The 17,730-nt window shown below is 39.8% G+C and overlaps 1 protein-coding gene across 1 annotated transcript in view; it reads left to right on the plus strand.

Annotated features, from left to right (window-relative positions):
• Positions 1-17,730, plus strand: part of lrrc75a (leucine rich repeat containing 75A) — a 122,526-nt gene that overhangs the window by 71,999 nt on the left and 32,797 nt on the right. The window contains exon 3 of the mRNA XM_017434169.3: positions 9,601-9,713. Coding sequence (XP_017289658.1) covers positions 9,601-9,713 — 113 coding nt within the window. The remainder of the gene's footprint in view (positions 1-9,600; positions 9,714-17,730) is intronic.

Below are 17,730 nucleotides of genomic sequence, written 5' to 3' on the forward strand. Positions count from 1 at the left end.
TTTGTAATTTTTAGTTTTTAACATTAACTTTTAAAACATTTAAGAGAACAGAGTTTTGGATCCACACTGAAGTCCAGGGCACAGACAGACAATAATTGATGGAGAGATTATATCAGTGTGAGTAGTTTATTATTGACTCAGCTGACCTTCATCTTCCTCAGTGTTTGTATATGTAGTGCAGGGTTTTAATAACCTTTGCTAGTTAAACTCATATCTTGTGACTAAGTTGTGTTAAAGAAAAGTATATTTGCCAACATGGACAAACTGCATCTAAGAATAAATTAAGTATTTGAAAATAAAATTGTAAAACTACCATTTCCTTATCAACAGTAATTATATCACTGAATGTCAGTAAAGAGTTGAGAAGCAATGGATGGCCATTGTCCCTCTATGAGGCAGATGGGGTTGAAAATAATGGAAAGTGAATAAATTGAATACATTAATATTTTGATGCATTCATTTGCACTCAACCACTTCTTTTTTTAGAATCTCTTTGAGGTACAAACACACGGCAAATGGCCTATTCGATAGGTATGTTACTGTTGGACTCTGATCATGTATTTCTGAGCCATGCAAAATGCAAATCCTCCTGCTGCACTGATTGCTTGATCGCTTGCACCTGATACACTCTCTCTTTCTATACACTCACCTGCCGTGCTTACCTGTGCCAGTTCATCTGTTGTCACAGTTTCTCTGTGTTCCTGCCTTCTGGGTTCCTGGATTGTGGATTACCAGGCTGTGGTTGGCTCAAGTGGGGAACTGCTGAAAAATGTTTAATACATGAACTTTTGTTTGGACTTATAGCAAGGTCGGGTTGCTGCTTCATGTTGAAAAGGGTGAGTAACATAAATAGCACTCTGTTATCCACCCTTATTACTGTTGTTGTGCATGGACAGAACAGCTATTCACTGCAACTGTCTGTGGTGCAGATGTGAGATTTCACACCTTGCAGATTTGTTTAAAATGCAAATGGGAGAGACTAAAAAGTTCCACTTTGTAAACAGCCCCTCAGAAAAATAGCCAATGCTATAGGCAGAACTTTTTAGGCAAAGTGGGTGGTTCATCCGAGGGCTCTGTTGTTTCTTTGTTGCTCAGCTGTTGAGGGATATAGGTATGCCATGAAAAAATATGTACTATGACCATATCCACTGTCACCAAATAGTAATCCACTATGCTGTCCTCTGTCAAATTGAGCACACAATGAGGAGTTAAGAAAAATCCTTGAATCATGAGTTGGACCTTTTCAACAGGCAACAATGTTTAAAAACACAAAATTAGGTGTGCAAACACCCTGAATGTTGATGGAAAACCAGTTCTTGCAGGTCCTGTACTCCTCAGCATCAAGAGTTGATGGACACTTGATACAGAGGAGATGGCTGCCTACATGTGCCAGAACAGATTTGCTCTACAATAAGGATATCCCAAGATGACAATCCTAATTGCAGGATTTACTTTATTGAATCAAGACTGAATCTGAATCTAGCATTAGAGTAGGCAGGCCACATTGTTGTAATAGCAACCTATATGTTTGTATGATCCTTACTTATCAGGACATTTTTGGAAATCAGTGCGTGAAGGTGGGGGGGGGGTTGTGTAACAGAGATACAGAAATACTGATTGCATGTGTGTGTGTATGTATGTATATATATATATATATATATATATATATATATATATATATATATATATATCTCATACATACACATAAAAAGTCGCCACCAAAAAAAAACAGCTTTTCAGTCCCCAGTCCCTTGAGTTCTCTTCACATTGTGCGTGTGGAAATGCTCTTACTTTCACTATTAAACGTAGTCTGGAGTTCTACTGTTGTTTTTCTTTCATTTGATTTCACCAAACAGTTAAGTGATCGCCAATCACGATCATTTAGGGTTGTTTTCCGGCCACATTTCTTCCTCAAAGACGATGAGTCCCCACTATCCTTCCAGTTTTTAATAACGTGTTGGACAGTTCTTAACCCAATTTTAGCAGTTTCTGATATCTCCTTAGATATTTTCTTTGCTTGATGCATGCCAGTGATTTGACCCTTCTCAAATAGACTGACATCTTTCCCTGACCACAGGATGTCTTTTCAGATGGTGGTTTAAGAAATGAGAAGCAACTCATTGCACCATTTGGGGTTAAATAACTTGTTGCCAGCTGAAAGGTAATCGCCAATACACTAATTATCCAAAAGGAAGCTTGTACCCATTTGGTTAGGTAAATCAAGGTGGTGCCTTTTTTTGGCCAGGCACTGTATGAAAATGCATAAAAAATGCAAAAAGTCAATAATAATAATAATAAAAAGGCGTTCATGTTATGTGGGTGTATGTGTTCTAGTTAGCCACCTGGAGATGCACAGTTAAAGCACTGTTAACAGTGGAAGGCCCGCCATCTACAGCACCCAGGAGCAGAAAGGACAGGTGGATCCAGCCCCAGAAGGCAGCAGCAGTCCCAGGCAAACAGACACCGGGCACCATCCCAAAGCAGCCACGTATCAGGACATAAGTAGTGAAGTGAAGTGAGATTTATTTACATAGCACTTTTCAGCAACAAGGCGATCCAAAGTGCAAAGTAGGTTGCCAGCGAAGTACAGGGTCAGCAGCCCCTAGGACAAAGAGGTACAGGGAGAGACGCAGGGCACCAGCCCACCCCAAACCAGTCACACCACCACCTCCTGCCGCCTAGGACAAGCCCGGGACCCAACCCCCCAATGGCCCGGCACCCACACCAGCCCCCAGCAGAGAAACCACCCAGCACCAAGCAGGATAGGCCCCCTCAGAGCCCCCAACACACAGGTACCAGTCCACCGCAGCAGCCGGAACCCAGAAGGACCATGGTGAAAGGGCACACAGCCATCCCCCTTGTTGAGCCAACTACCTGAGAGGACTAGAGGGAGGGGATGCGCAACGCAGCTTAGCACAGCCCAGCGCAGCTCCCGGGATTCCCAAACTAAGCCGACATTCCCAGGGGTCCGGGCACCCACACGAGCACACACCCCCCACTACCAAGGAGGCAGCAACCCGCAGGCAGCCCCACAATGACTCCATCAGAGACCCCCAGCCACCCCAAAACCCCAGCCCCTGTTGAACCAGTACAGACACAAGGATGGAAGCAAGAAGGGGAAACCATGCCCCCCAACCCCAGCCCATGCCCTCCCCCATGGTGAACTTTATAGTTGGCTTGCACAGCAGCATCAGGAAATTTGATGCACAGGCTTTTCAGATCACAAATGGCACTGTAGATTCTATGGACTTTTCTACACACTGTTGCTTCATTGGCACCACACAAATCACCAGTTTCACAATGCAAGATTCCAGATACCAAGAATCTCAAAGTGATCAGAACTTGGAGAGGATTGGGTACAGGTCTTTCTCTTTGATTCAGAGAAGAAAATCTAGGCTCAAGCAAAGTAATTATATCCAGTACATTTTCTTTATTCATACAAAAGACTTTTTTTTTTTTTTTTTTTTTAAGGCAATGTGAACATGACAAATCAGAATAATTCATACCTGACCCAGGTCTTTTCTGTATATGGTACTGAATCGGATAAATGTCCAATGTTTTTCAAAGCGACCACAGTGTGAACTTTCGCATTTCATTCGACTGTTGAACTCCCACCACTCTTGGCTCCAACTCTGCATCCACACATGCCTCTGCACAGGTAATTGTTAACATTTTCACTTTTTTGCTTCTCTTGTCTTTTACTATTTGGATTTACAGTTGGCCCCGATTGGACAGCAACTTCAAAATCAATACACACATACTAACACTTGCAGTATTCATATTTACTTCATAGTGTGTGGAGTGTGACGTCATATCTTCTGCGCATGCAGGTCATTTCGGTAACTAGAGACTGTTCACGCTGTAGTCTGATGGAGGTCACATTTAAAATGTAATGTAAACAACTAAAAAAAATTAAGATTTGAGCAAAAATTTGGAATTGAGCATTAATCTGTTGAACCTCTTTGATCAACTTTTTTTATACAGAGTCAATATGTCAATACTGAAAGAACCAACAGGAAACGGGTAGAAAAAAAAATAAATAAATAAAAAGGTAAACGCTTTTATTTTGGAAGGAACAGGAAGTGCGACAGGTGAGTATCTGCATAGGGGAAACAACTAACATGGAAGGTTGTTTTTTTTGAAGATCTTATGTGGCTTTTATTTTACTTGGGTCCAAGCTCACTTACATTTTTAATAAGTTAGTATCCGATTAGCTTTGAATTGGCTCTCTCGTTAGCTCTCTCCTGTCATCTTTATGTTGATTTGCAGTGTTGTGTACTGGTTTTATGACGACGATCTGAGGGAAATCAATTCTCACCATTCCATGTTCCCAACTGTCCCAACGGTAGTTATGTGCATTGTTTTGTCAGCCATGACGGTCCAAACAGCCGGAAAAAACACAAAAAGGGTATAATTCATTCCATTTTACAGCTGTTGACCTAAACTTTGTGGTTGTAGCTGAGACTGATCCCCAACACATTCTGAGTGTTAATAGATTGCACAAGAGTTTTGTTAAAAATTTTGCTATTAACTATTTGGAGTCAACTCTATCTGTTAGCAACATGTCTAACAAACTATAGGATTGTAATGAAACTGAGGAGATAATCATTGGATGTACATATAAAACTGATTATTTTTGCAGTCAGCCCAATTCTAGATGGCTGCCAAATCCAACCCAATAATGGCTATAATTCATTCAGTTAAAGATATTGCGGTAAAATTTAGTCTGGTTGAAGCTGAGAGTCATTCAAGCATATACTCCAATTGCTACTCTTTGCAAAAGATCTTTGCTTCAACATTAGCATTAACTGATGGCCTTAACCCTGTTTGTCTTTTAGTAAAATATCCATTCATTGGATTTGAATGAAATGCTTTGGTAATGTTGTCTAACTGTGGTGGCCATCTTGATTTGGATTGACTCTTAATACTCCAATGTACATCCAATAATTTCTTTCTGAGAGTTTCAAGTCAAATTTATTTATATAGCACTTTTCAGCAACAAGGCGATACAAAGTGCTCACTAAAATTTGTCCAGTTTCACAACATATTTTGCTAACAGAGCAAAAGGGTTAACTAATAGTTGATGATAAAAATTTTAATCAAATATCTCATCCAAAAAGTTGCTCTTAGAGCAGGAGTGTCAAACTCCTGGCCTCGAGGGCCACTGTCCTAAAAGTTTGTTTCTGGCTAAAATACACCTGATTCAAACGATTTAATTGCCTCCTCATCGAATCATGAAGTTCTACAGAAGCACGACCACAAGTTGTTCATTTAACTCGGGTGTTTTAAAGCAAGAACACGTCTAAAACCTGCAGGGGAGCGACCCCCAAGAAACAGAGTTTGACACCTGTGACTTAGAGTATATGTTGTAAATGTTTCTCAGCTACAGCAACATAAATTTTTAGCACATCTGTAAAATTGACTGAGTTTTAGCCTTTTCGTATTTGCTTAGGTAGCTTAGCTGTGGTAGCCATCTTGAACATGAATCACTTCAAAAGGAAATCAGTTGTAGAGGTATATTAAGTGATTACTTTTTAACCATTCCATGAAAATTTACACTGATTCATGAGATATTTTGCTAACATGCAGACAAACACACTTATACAAAACATTACCACCTTTGGCGGTGGGCGATTTAAAAACTTTGTAGTCTCTCAAAGGACCTACTATTGCATGCAGTCACTCATTTTCTGTGAGGAAAAACCAACAATCTCAGAACTGATTTCTGTACCAACATGCACAACGTTTATCATGATTGTGCATATTCAAAAGGTTTAACACTTTTTTATGACTAATTTTACTTGACACTTCTCTAAGGTGGTACTGTAGTAAAGTTGAGACCGTTTTTTTTTATCTTACTGATAACAATTTTGTTCTGCTGTTTGACATCACTACATGAAGCATAAATGTTCAGTTCAAACACTCACATTTAATGACTCAAAATCATTGTAATGTGGCTCAGCAGGTAGAAAATGGAGAGTGATTATGCAGAGCCAATCATTGCGCTGTGTACAGCTCATTTCCTCTGATTCTTTGTGTGTGTGTTGTGCCATATCAGAAATGTGACGTTGACAGAAGGTGCATTTGTTAATTATTTGCTCTGGTGGTTTTTGCATCCCTTTATTATTCTTTTTCTGTGTGTTGCTGCAGTAACACTTCACTGCTTTGTCTCATTCTGTCATGATGTTATGTCCAAGGAGACCCCACCCCGCCCCCACTCTCGCTATACTTTTTACAGTAGTACTCCGTTTGGTTTTCATTGTAAGATCCTTTTATATAAAGCACATACAATAATTGATTGTTGTATAACTATCCAAACTAAAATGTTATCAAATGAAGGTGCTTTGTAGAAGTATAATCTAACAAAATACAGGCTTTGCATTCCATGAATGAATGCATATCACCCACCACCTTTCATGACTGAGATATTATGTTAAATATGTTTGACCCTTTTAGTCAAACTTTGAAAGTAACGTTATGTGCAATCTCATGCAAAATTGTCAGATGTCACTTTCATAGTATGTGTTGTGAATGACTCAGCTATGACAACATCAAATTTTAGCCCAATATCTGTAAAACTGAGTTGTAGCCATTTTTGCACTGCCTTATGTTGATTAGCTATGGCGGCCAACTTGAACTGGATTAACACAAAAAATCTAGCAGTTGTAAATGTACATTCAATGAATACTTTCTGAAAGTTTCACGAAGTCCATCCAGTGGTTTATGAGATCCTTCATAAAAGAAACACAAACATCACATGTAAAACATTTTGTTTTGTTTACAGTATATTTTGGTGGAAATATTTACTTTTTTTATTTTGAAATTTTACTGTTCGAAATAAAGATAAAATATAACATGATTTCTACATATGGTATGTGTGAAACAAATTTTGCACCTGTTTCCCATGTGAATTTGGAACAAAAACATCAATTTCACATTCTTTTAATAAAATTTGTACACTGGTTCATAAGACACATTCACCCACACTCACAAAGACAAAAATATTATTACCAGTGACAATAAGTGAGTGGAATTTGATCAGTGTTGTTTTTAAATCCTTTGTCTGTGTAATAAATTTGGAAAAATCTGTTGACCTGGCTGATTTGCTTTCAGCCTAATTCATCAAAAACAATTGTCCCCTAAAAAGACAATAAAACTTAGAATGAACTTGTTTTCATATATGCAGCTGGAAATTAAAAGCTCAAAGACTAAAGATAGTATGCAAGTGAGTCTCTTGGAAGAGTTGATGACTTAAACTTGACTTAATATTGTAAAGAAGGTTAAACTTTATTAGATTATAAGTTGGTTTTGTATCTTTTATTTCAGTTTTCCGAGCCTAAGTTAGGTTAGTAAATGCAACACAGCTCTGGAGACGAGGCTAGTATCGCGAGATTAAAAAGGTGTTCTGTTGTTGTTAGTTACGGCTCTCGCTGCTCACTGCCTGGACATTGCTAAATGCTGTCTGTGCCAGAGCTAGAGGCTGGAAACAACACCGGTTGTAAGTTTGAACAACTTAGTTGCCATTGTAACTCATCTGTTACTGGAAGAGTAAAGTTTAATGCAAGAGACCCGCTTTTTTCTTGTCGTGTATCTTCACTTACCGACACGCCTCCATCACACCGGAAGCCAAAACACGACAATATTGTGAGAAAACGGGCAACTTTTTGTTGCAGTCTCACAGACTTTAAGTGTTTGTTACCAAATAACCACTAGCCTAGTTGCTAATAGTTATGTTTTGAATGATTTTCAGCTGCTACCACACCAACTCTTAGGTCTGTATGTATCTGTAAGACTGACTGAGCTTTGGCCATTTTTGAGTTTGCTAATGCTGCTTATCTGTGTCTGGCATCTTGGATTGGCTTGACTCTGACGGTAAATCAATTAAAGATGTTTATCCATTGATACTTTCTGAGAGTTTCGTTAACATTTGTCCAGTGGTTCATGAGTTATTTTGCAAACAGACAGACAATGAACACACACAGACAAAAGCATTATCATCTTTTGTCTTTGGCAGCGGGCAAATAATATAATATAGTATAACAGACTTTATTAAAATATTATTATAATTTAAAAAAAAATTGTAAAGATATTTAATTAGTATGGGCAGATATCCAAATTCAGGTATAAAAATTTGTGATAAAATAAAAGGTGAACAGGAATATTTCTTTAGACAAAAACTTGTTTTCAAAAAAAAATATGCTTTATATACTAAATATGTACACATTTCTTTACACACAGTGCAATACTTTAATGTTCAGTGTTTAATGTATGGAAAACCTTGTTTTTTAATCATAAAGCCCCTCTCACATAATGTTTCCCTGGTGGCTTTTTATCCCTCAGCAGATACAGGCAACATAATTAATATCCATTTTCAGCCAAAGTAAGCAGGAGTAGCTGCCAGATGTTTCACTTCAGTAAAATAACTGAGGTACTTAAGAGTCTTAAGTAGTGGAGCTGGGCTTCTCTGGACCTCTTACCTGAGGCAGTCATCATGTCCGTTAATTCTGCCTTCTGATCCGCTCTAGTCCTGTCCCATCAGGCAGTGTGTGGAAACAGTAATTATCTGCTGTTATGTAGAAATTATTCAGAGGATTCACAAAAACAGAAAATGCATTTCTGTGCTGTTTCCTTCCACAACATTTTTATAACCCACTGCCAAAAGGCAAGCAGAAATGTGTGTGCACATGTGTCTGGGTTTGTGTTCATGCATCTGTATGTCAGAAAAATACTTTATGAACCTCTGGATGAACTTTATTGCATCTTTCAGGAAACCATCACTGGATAAACATCCACAACTGATTAACTTTTGGAGTCAACTCAAATCCAGATGGCCGCCACAACTAATTCACCAACACAAAATTGTCTCTTATTCAGTCAGTTTTACATATATTGGGCTAAAACTTTGTGTGGTAGTAGCTGAAAGCTATTCACAACAAAAACTCTAAGGGTGACATCTTGCAATATCACATGAGACCGCACACAATATTATTTTAAAGGTTTGACCAAAATGGCTGCAACTTTGTCATTTCTCTATATAAGATAATCGATGTCTAAAACTCTGGCATGCAAGGTGGTGGGCAATATGCATGCCTTCAAAGAAAGCTAGTTTTATTAGGATTTATCATTTTTGGCCATTGGCTGTTCAGAAAAAGAATCTTATGGAGAAACTGTTTTAACTGAATCTTGGGGAATGTAGACTAAGGAGTAGAGATAAATGAATATATCTTTGCATTTGTTTTTAACATTAGTAAACATCTATAACAATAAATACTATCTTTAGTTGCTTCTCATCTGCTGGTTTTAGCTTTCTTTTTATTCCTCACAGTATTTTTTTTAGACTCTCAGTCAAATCCACTGATGACATGTGACTTCTGAGTAGGTGTGATGATCGCTATGGTTATCCAACTAACCAACTCAGAATTACAGCACAAGATGGATGGGAAAAAGCAAATGTTTTTTCTATAAATATTTCTACAATCAGTTTTTGTCTCCTAACAGTACAGCTGCAGACCTCCAGTTCTGACGCAGCAATTTGTCCACAGCTCATTGTTTCAGACTGTGTTTGAGCCTGTTGTGTTTCCATCTGTTTGTGTTCCACAGGAGGGAGACTCTCTTGGGGCGATGGAGAAGGTTTGTCGTCAGCTGACCTACCACCTCAGCCCCCACTCTCAGTGGAGGAGACAGGGCCTGCTCAAGAGGAAACCTCAGGCTTGGTGAGTATGTGTCTGTTTTTGTTAACATCTCAGTATGCCACTAATGTGTCATCATCTTTGTATGCTGTGGAAAAATCTGCTGATGTCTGTCCCCGTTTTCTCTGTCACACAGTTGGAGGTTAAACCAGTTATTTATGCGCTACCCTTACTGAGTTTTTGCCTATTCTTTACAATCATGTTGCTCCCCTCTAAGTGTTTGCGCAGATTCTCAGTCATCCAGGACATGGCAATTCCTAAGAGTTTCTAAAACAAGGCAACTGGACTTTGTTTCTGTAGCTGAAGATGTTCCACTTCCTTTCCAAGGAGCTTTTTCAATTCAAGAAAAGTGTGGAGTTCCAAGCTTTTGTAATAAGGTTTTAGAAACAATTGAGGTCAGATGTTTACATATAGGGACATTAATGCACTAGGTGGAAGAACAATGTGCCAAGAAAGCCTAGATTTAAACCCAGAAGATAGTCTTTGCTGATTCCTTTTATTATTTCAAAAGAAGTTGTTTTTTTTTGTCCCATTGAAGATTGATTGCGTTGGTTTTAACAGAGTTAACCTCTATTTTGTTAATTTCTGCTATCCTTCTTTGAGTCAGAAGTTTTAAACCAGAGCCAGAAGGATACTAATGAGTCGAGACATTTTTAGGTAGTCTGTTTAGGAAATTTAGGGCAAAGCTACCAACAAACTGGAAAACTTTCTATTGTTTGAAAAAGGTTTTAGGCAAATGTGGTGCAGTTGCAGTTTTAGTTAGTAAAGTGGATTTGCATAGAAAGAGTTGTTTGTAAAAGTGGTATCTCACTGTGCTGCAAGTATGTGGCAAACGGCCTTCATGAGGGAGTCTCCAGAATATCTTAGTATGTTTGGGGTACTCATTTTTCTTGTGTAAGTTGCAGAGGTGTGCAGTCCTGTCACTTGAGTTTTGACATGTTTATAAAATTTCCACAAAAGATTTGCTCTGAAAATGGTCAGACTCTTTGCAGACATTTTCAACCAATCTCAAATCCATTGGAATCTTGTTGTGGGCGTCTCCAACCCATCCCAAGACTACTAGAGCTGGATTTTTACATCTGCATGGGAGCGTTCTTATGACATAAACATATCCAGGTCTAAGAACCCCACCAATGATAAATAATTTTTAAAAATTGGTCCAGATCTGTCCTTCTGCATGTCGAAAATGTACTTCAGCAGAGTAAAGGTGGCTAGCCGAGGTGGGTACAATGTGGGCGGAGGTGGACAATAAAATACTCTGCATGGACAAGAATTCAATTTTGCAAGCTGTGCACACAAATACAAGAGGTGGAGAAAAAGTGGTCGAATTTTAGGGTAAAGGCAAAAAAGCGCAGGCATGAACAATCGATCTGCACATGGATCCTGCTCCTTCCTGGTTATTGACCAATAGGAAAGGAGCTGGACCAAGAAGACAGCCTCCTCATTTGCATACTGAGGCAGAAATACACACGGTGACTAAAGAGGAGGAAATGTGTAAGCAAAAGCAAAATATAAACATTACTTGACGAAAATGCATGTGTAAGGAAAAGGCAAAAGCAAAATATATATATTTCTGCTTTTATTTTTGTCGCTTTCATTCCTCCACAGGGATTGCGAAGTTAGTCTGTTACCAAAAATTGGTAAGTACAGAATGATAGGCAAATTTCTGTTGAAGACAGGTAGAATTAAAAATATTTAATATTTTCATTTAGTTGCAGGTATGGTAAATAAACTTGAAGTATGTATTTTAGGGCTTCAAAGAGCATGTTAAGACCAAAAACAGATTTTTTACAATCTTTAAGGTGCACAATTGTAAAAATAGAATAGAAAGATATTTTATTGATTTCATGAGGGGAAATTAGTACCACTCTCATATTTTAAGAACAAAACAAAAGTAATTTTAATGCAAATTAAGACAGAACATACTGCAGTGATGGCAGGGTAAACAAAATATTTGTATATTTAAAGTAATACTGTGTATTGATAATAGAGTATACTGTACATAATAACATTTTTACATTAGTGTGCAGGTGTAAATTTACTGGTGTTCATCTGTTTAGACAGAGATGAGCTGTTATAAAGTGAAATTGCAAATATCAGGAATGATTTCTTGTGACATTTCTGCTGTGGCAGAGCTGAATGAGTCTGTTTGAAAAAGGGCTTTGCTGCCTTTATAAGGTGTGATGAAGGAGGGCAGTTTGTTCAGTGACCTCATGTCCCTCACTGACTCAAATGTCTCTAAGTTCTGGCCAATGATTTTTCCAGCTTTTTTAATAAGTTCATTAAGCCTGCTGGCATCCCTGACACTGATGCTCCTCCTCCAGCAGACCTCGGCACAGTAGATGGCACCTGCTACCACAGACTGATTAAAAAAAACAAACTCCACCATCTTATTGCATATGTTGAAGGATCTGGGCTTCCTCAAAAAAGTCTGCTTATCCTGTTCTGTGCACAGCATCAGTGGTGGTGCTCCAGTCCAGCCTGCTGTTCAGATGTACTCCCAAATATTTGTATCTGTCAACAACCTGCAATTTCCTCTCCAAGATGTTGATGGCCCTAGTTGTGGGATTTCCTTTCTCTTGTCCATGTTCAGCAGCAGATGATTTCTGTGAGACCACTTGACAAAGTTGTCCACTAGTTCCCTGTACTCCAGCTCCTGTCCACCACCGCAGAGGTATCAAAATACTTCTAAAGAGTTGTACTGAAAGTCTGAGGTGTACAGAGTGAACTGGAATGGAGACAGGACCATCCCCTGTGGCGCTATTATGTTACTGATCATGCCATCAGAGAGGGTCCTCCCCAGACGAACAAACTGAGGCATGTCTGACAGATAATAAGCAACCCAGGATACAGTTGACACACTGACACCCATCCTGAGCAGCTTCACACTCAGTAAAGAAGGCTGAATGGAGCTAAAGTGTTCTCACTCCAGGTGTGAGTGAGCACACTGCAGCAGATAGATGAAAATATCATCCACCCCCACATGGGGTTGGTTGGCAAACTGGAGAGGATCCAGAGCAGTTCTCACCAGTGGTCCAAGATGGATCAGGACCAGCCAGATCAGCCCCTTTGTTCTCATTCAGCAGGACCTTCAGGTCACTGGTGATCCATGGGTTCTTACTGAGGAAGCAGTGAACAGTCTGGTTTGGATGGTGGTGTCCTCAGTTAATAGAGTCAATTATGCAGTCGGTTATGGCATTGATGTCATCCCCAAGCTGCAGGCAGAGTACATCCCAGTCAGTGGTGTCAAAGCAGTCCAGCAGAGCCTAGCTGGCTTCCTTACTCCACCTTCTCACACATTTTGTGGAAACTGGCAACTCTCGAACAGCAGGAACATTCTAAGATGTTAAAAGCACTAGGATGTGGTCTGAACATCCAAATGGGGGAGGGCAGTTGTTTTTCTGTTTGCATCCTTAACATTTACATACAGGAAATCCATGTATTATTGTCCCGTCTTGTTTGGCTATGTTTCTCGGCTGGCCCAGTGGCTGGGGAGAGGGAAATCTGGGCCTCTCTGCTTAGGCTGCTGCCCCCGCGAACTGACCCCAGATAAGTGGAAGAAAATGGATGGATGGAAGCCCTGACATCAACCTGGACTACACTTAAAAGCTGGATCTGTTTCAGGAAACCAACCATCTTAAATAAACTTTACCACTTCTACTAAGAAGAATGGTCAAATATCATCCAGAATTATACCAGAATCTTGTTGATGGATACAAAAAGCCTGTGGTTGAGTTGCAACTTGTCAAGGGACATTTACCTAAAATTAGTGGGCAGGTATGTTTTCTTTCAAACCCATTTGTGCATTTATTGATTTATTTGTACATATAATTTTGACCCTATGCAGATTAGAAAAAATCCACAACAAATTCAAACTTGTGCACCCAATTCTTAAAAAGAAAAGAAAAACACAAAAGGTGTATGTTGTATAATCATTCCAAAAATTAACCACTCAGATAAATTATTACCAGCTGAAGTTGATGACATTCATACCCATGATGATGTGAGTGGATGTAAATTTCTGACTGCAAGTGTATGAGCTAAAATATTAAATCCTCCTTGAATTTCTCTAGTTTGATTTCTCTGGTTTGATTTATTTTATTTTCTCTACCCTACACCTGCATTATGTAAGACACTTTTTTCTAAAGATTGCAGCTAAATGAAAGCAGAGATCCTGACTATAAAGCAGTGTTGCACAACATGCAAATAAGCGTTAAAAAGCTGCTAACTAATCCACATGGTTCTCCAGCTCATTCTGTGTCACGGAATATTTAGGCTTGGAGCTGTTCTCAAAATGAAATAATTTTTAATGCTGAGAAACGACTCTTTCTGAGAACAATCTGACCTCTGACTCTTAGTTCTGATGCCATGTTTTCTAAAATAACAGAATTACTTAGAAACCAAAGTTCAGCTGAAGCTTAAAGGCTCTGCTTTTTTGAGAACGGATGCAAACAGCTGTTGGTCGATTTCCTTGAACAAAGTTCTCAGTCAGTCAAAACCACCTGAGTGGCTCTGAGTGCTCCTTCAAAGTTATACATCTCAAAGAAGTTTGAGCTTTTGTAAAAAGTAGTTAAAAGCAACAGTGCTTAATCTGACACAGAGCAGAACCCAACATGTTTACTGCCTGTCACTGAAGGTGAGAGTGGTCATGTTTTTGCCCATGTGTGTGTCGATCTTTGTTTGTTACTGACTCTTTACCTTCACTAATTTTTAAAGCCCTCAGTGTCTCTTGGTCTTTCTTTTGTATTTTTTTTTATTCAGTTTCCATTTGCTTTTAAGGCATAACACCTTCTTGACATTTTGCATATATTTTCCCAGTCTCGTTACTGGGACATGCAGTCAGCCTGTCTTTTGGGCTGGTGTGTTTGAGCTTGTGAGCGTTTCACTTTATTTTGTTCACCTTTTTATATTCTTGTACCAGTCAGACAGTATGAACTTTACAAACTTTTCATTATTGCCATGGCGGTCTATGTGTTTGTTTTGTCTGTCTGTTAGCAAAATATCTCATGAAACTTGCAGAAAGTAATCATTGCATGTACATCTACAACTTAATAATGTTTAGAGTCAACCCAATTTGAGATGGCCTCCATAGCTAAGTGACCTTATCAACCACAAAAAGGGCTATACCTCAGCCAGTGTTACAGATCCATCCATCTTCTTCTGCTTATCCGGGGTAGGGTCGCCAGGGCAACAGCCTAAGCAGAGAGTCCCAGACTTCCCTCTCCCCAGCCACTTAGGCCAGCTCTTTCGGGAGAATCCCAAGGCTTTCCCAGACCAGCCGAGAAACATATGCCCCTTTTCCACTGGCTCTAAAGGTCCTGGCTCCACTCTACTTGGCTTGCTTTGCACACGTTTCCACCTGAATTTTTTTGAGGCCGGTTCCTGCTTTTTTTGGTCTCTGCTTTGGAATAGGGCCAGCCGGGCCGGCCCTGCTTTTGTGGGTGACGCAAGCTTAGCTCCTGTTCACTCATTGGTCGTGGGTGTGGCCAGATGCAAGCATAAAGAGTGAACGGTCAGAATATAAACAACAGTGTTAGCTTACCCTGCAACCACCCAGCTGAAGGTGCTGTAAAGCCTGAAATCTCCGGCGGATAACAGCTGTCCTACTCTGCTCAAAAATTGCGGCATCCAGAGCATTTCTTCCACTGCACCTCTTCCTGAAGTCTCAGGAGCATCCCCAGAAGTTTAAAAACGGCAACAACACAGGTCCAAAGTTGTCCATATTGTTTTCATTGTTTACACAACTTGCGCCAAGTTTCGATAGCCTCCACCCCCCTGTGCGCGCGCCGCGGCCCCGCCCCCCGCAACACGAGGACCGACTGGGTCACCGGGGCCCCACTCTGGAGCCAGGCCTGGAGGTGGGGCACGTTGGCCATGGAGCCCATTTGGCCAGGACCCAGACATGGGTCCCCCTTCCCATGGGCTCACCACCTATGGGAGGGGCCAAAGGGGTCGGGTACAATGTGTGATGGGTGGTGGGTGGTTGTGGTGACCTTGGCAGTCTGATCCTTGGCTACAGAAGAAACTTTACTGATATTGAATCAAAATCTGGTGTGGTAGCTGCTCATTTTCTGAGTGCTAAAACAAGCCCTTGTAAGGTCTGACCAAAATGGCTAAAGCTCTGTACCTTCTCAGCATAAGATGATTTTAGTCTAAAGCTCTGACATAAAAGGTGGTGGGTGATATGCATTCTTTCAAGGAATGCTAGGCCTTCAATTTCTTTTTGTTTTACATGTCCACACTGCTGGTGTGTGATATTTCAGAGTCCACAAACTTAGTGAATGTGTTTCCAGTTGGTGTGAAAACACAAGCACCATTGCTGTGAACTTGATCCCTGCATGGTGCAGAATGATCTAAATCCAGCTCAGAAATATCAAGACGTGCTGTAAAATGCACCCCAGTGGGAACAGATGGTAGAAGAATGACTGTTAACAGGACACATTTGGAGAATAGATTCCCTCTGCTGTGAGGAGGAGGATCAATAGGAAATGAAAATGTCTCCTCCTCAGCTTTTAACATAAACAACAGGTGTCACCTCCTCTCTGAAATGGTTTGCACTTCAGTTTAGGAGTGTAGCTGAGGAGAAATAACCATTCAGAACAGACCAGGAGATTGGATCCCTGCAGTGTGTTTTGGAGTCTATGTCAATGACTTCACAGTCTATTAAACGGGTTTCTAAATTTTCTATCAAAGCAGTGACTCACTTTTATTGGAATGAAATATTGCCTAAAGAAGGAACTCAAAGCAAGTTATGTAATTATTTCAAGTAATTTAGCACAAGTGGAGGGAGTTTAATCAATGCAGCGTAGCAGCCATCACTTAAGGCTGTCAGGAAGTCCAGTCAATCTAATTTACCAGACCAGATTCAAGCCCCATTTATTCTTTTGAAAGCAAAAGATGAGATCAGATCATTTGTTTGAGTGGAGGAAGCACTATTAACACTTTCCTAACAAATACATATACAATTAAAGGCCTACTACGTCTTCAAGGAATACATATTGCCCACCACCCTTTAAGTTTTATACTAAGATCATCTAATTGTGAAAAATAACGACAGTATAACCATTTTGGTCAAACCTTGAAAATGATTTGATGTGCGATCTAATGCGTTATTGCAAGTACTCACAAGATGTCATTATGCTCGGAGTATGTGTTGTGAATTAGTCTCAGCTACTACCATACCAGATTTTAGCTCAATGTCTGTAAATTAGACTAAGTTTTAGCCACTTTTGTGTTGGCTAAGGTTGATTAGTTGTGATGGTTATCTTAATTTAGGATGGCTCCAAATGTAAATCAGTTTTAAAAAATACATCCAATAATCATCTCCTAAACATTACATTAAAAGCTGTGTAGTGGTTCATGAGATATTTTGCTAACAGACAGAAAGACACATGCACATAAACACCAGCAAAATCATTGTCTGTTGTTTTTGCCTTTCGTCATTGGGCAATAAAAATGTTAACATGGTAACGCATCAGTGTAAAATAGGTGCAGGGCAGTCGGGATGTCAAACATTAAGCAGAGCGCTCCCATCATTTGCAGTGAATTGAGCAGCTGAACGGGCTTCTGTGCATCAGCTACTGGTCTTTAAAGAGCAAAAACCTCGTCTTTTGTTGAATATCATATAATCGTCGTTTCTGGTTCTTTTTATAACAAATAATAAGTTCATGCCGTCGGATGGAGATTAGTCAACCTAATAACTGTAAAAAAATTGAATTTTGTAGACCATTCCGACGGCTTTCCGAAAACATAGAGCCAATTGTCTCGGACACGCAAACGAGGCTCATTTGTGTATGACGTCAGCAAAGGGAGTCCCAAGCGCACCGCCATGACTGTCTCACTGGCAAAATGGATACCGGTAGTATATGTAGTAGCTCGAGCTCGTCGGATTTCAGCGAATTTGATTTCGAATCTGAGGATGAGGCCTGTCCGAATCAGGATTAGACGATGAAGAATTCGGGGAGGGCAGATTTGAATGCGATATTGATGGAATAATCCAGCCATATATGGACGAACCAGAGGTCCAACCACCACCGGACGA

The sequence above is a fragment of the Kryptolebias marmoratus genome, linkage group LG2 (genome assembly GCF_001649575.2).
Source record: "Kryptolebias marmoratus isolate JLee-2015 linkage group LG2, ASM164957v2, whole genome shotgun sequence".
Taxonomy (NCBI): Eukaryota; Metazoa; Chordata; class Actinopteri; order Cyprinodontiformes; family Rivulidae; genus Kryptolebias; species Kryptolebias marmoratus.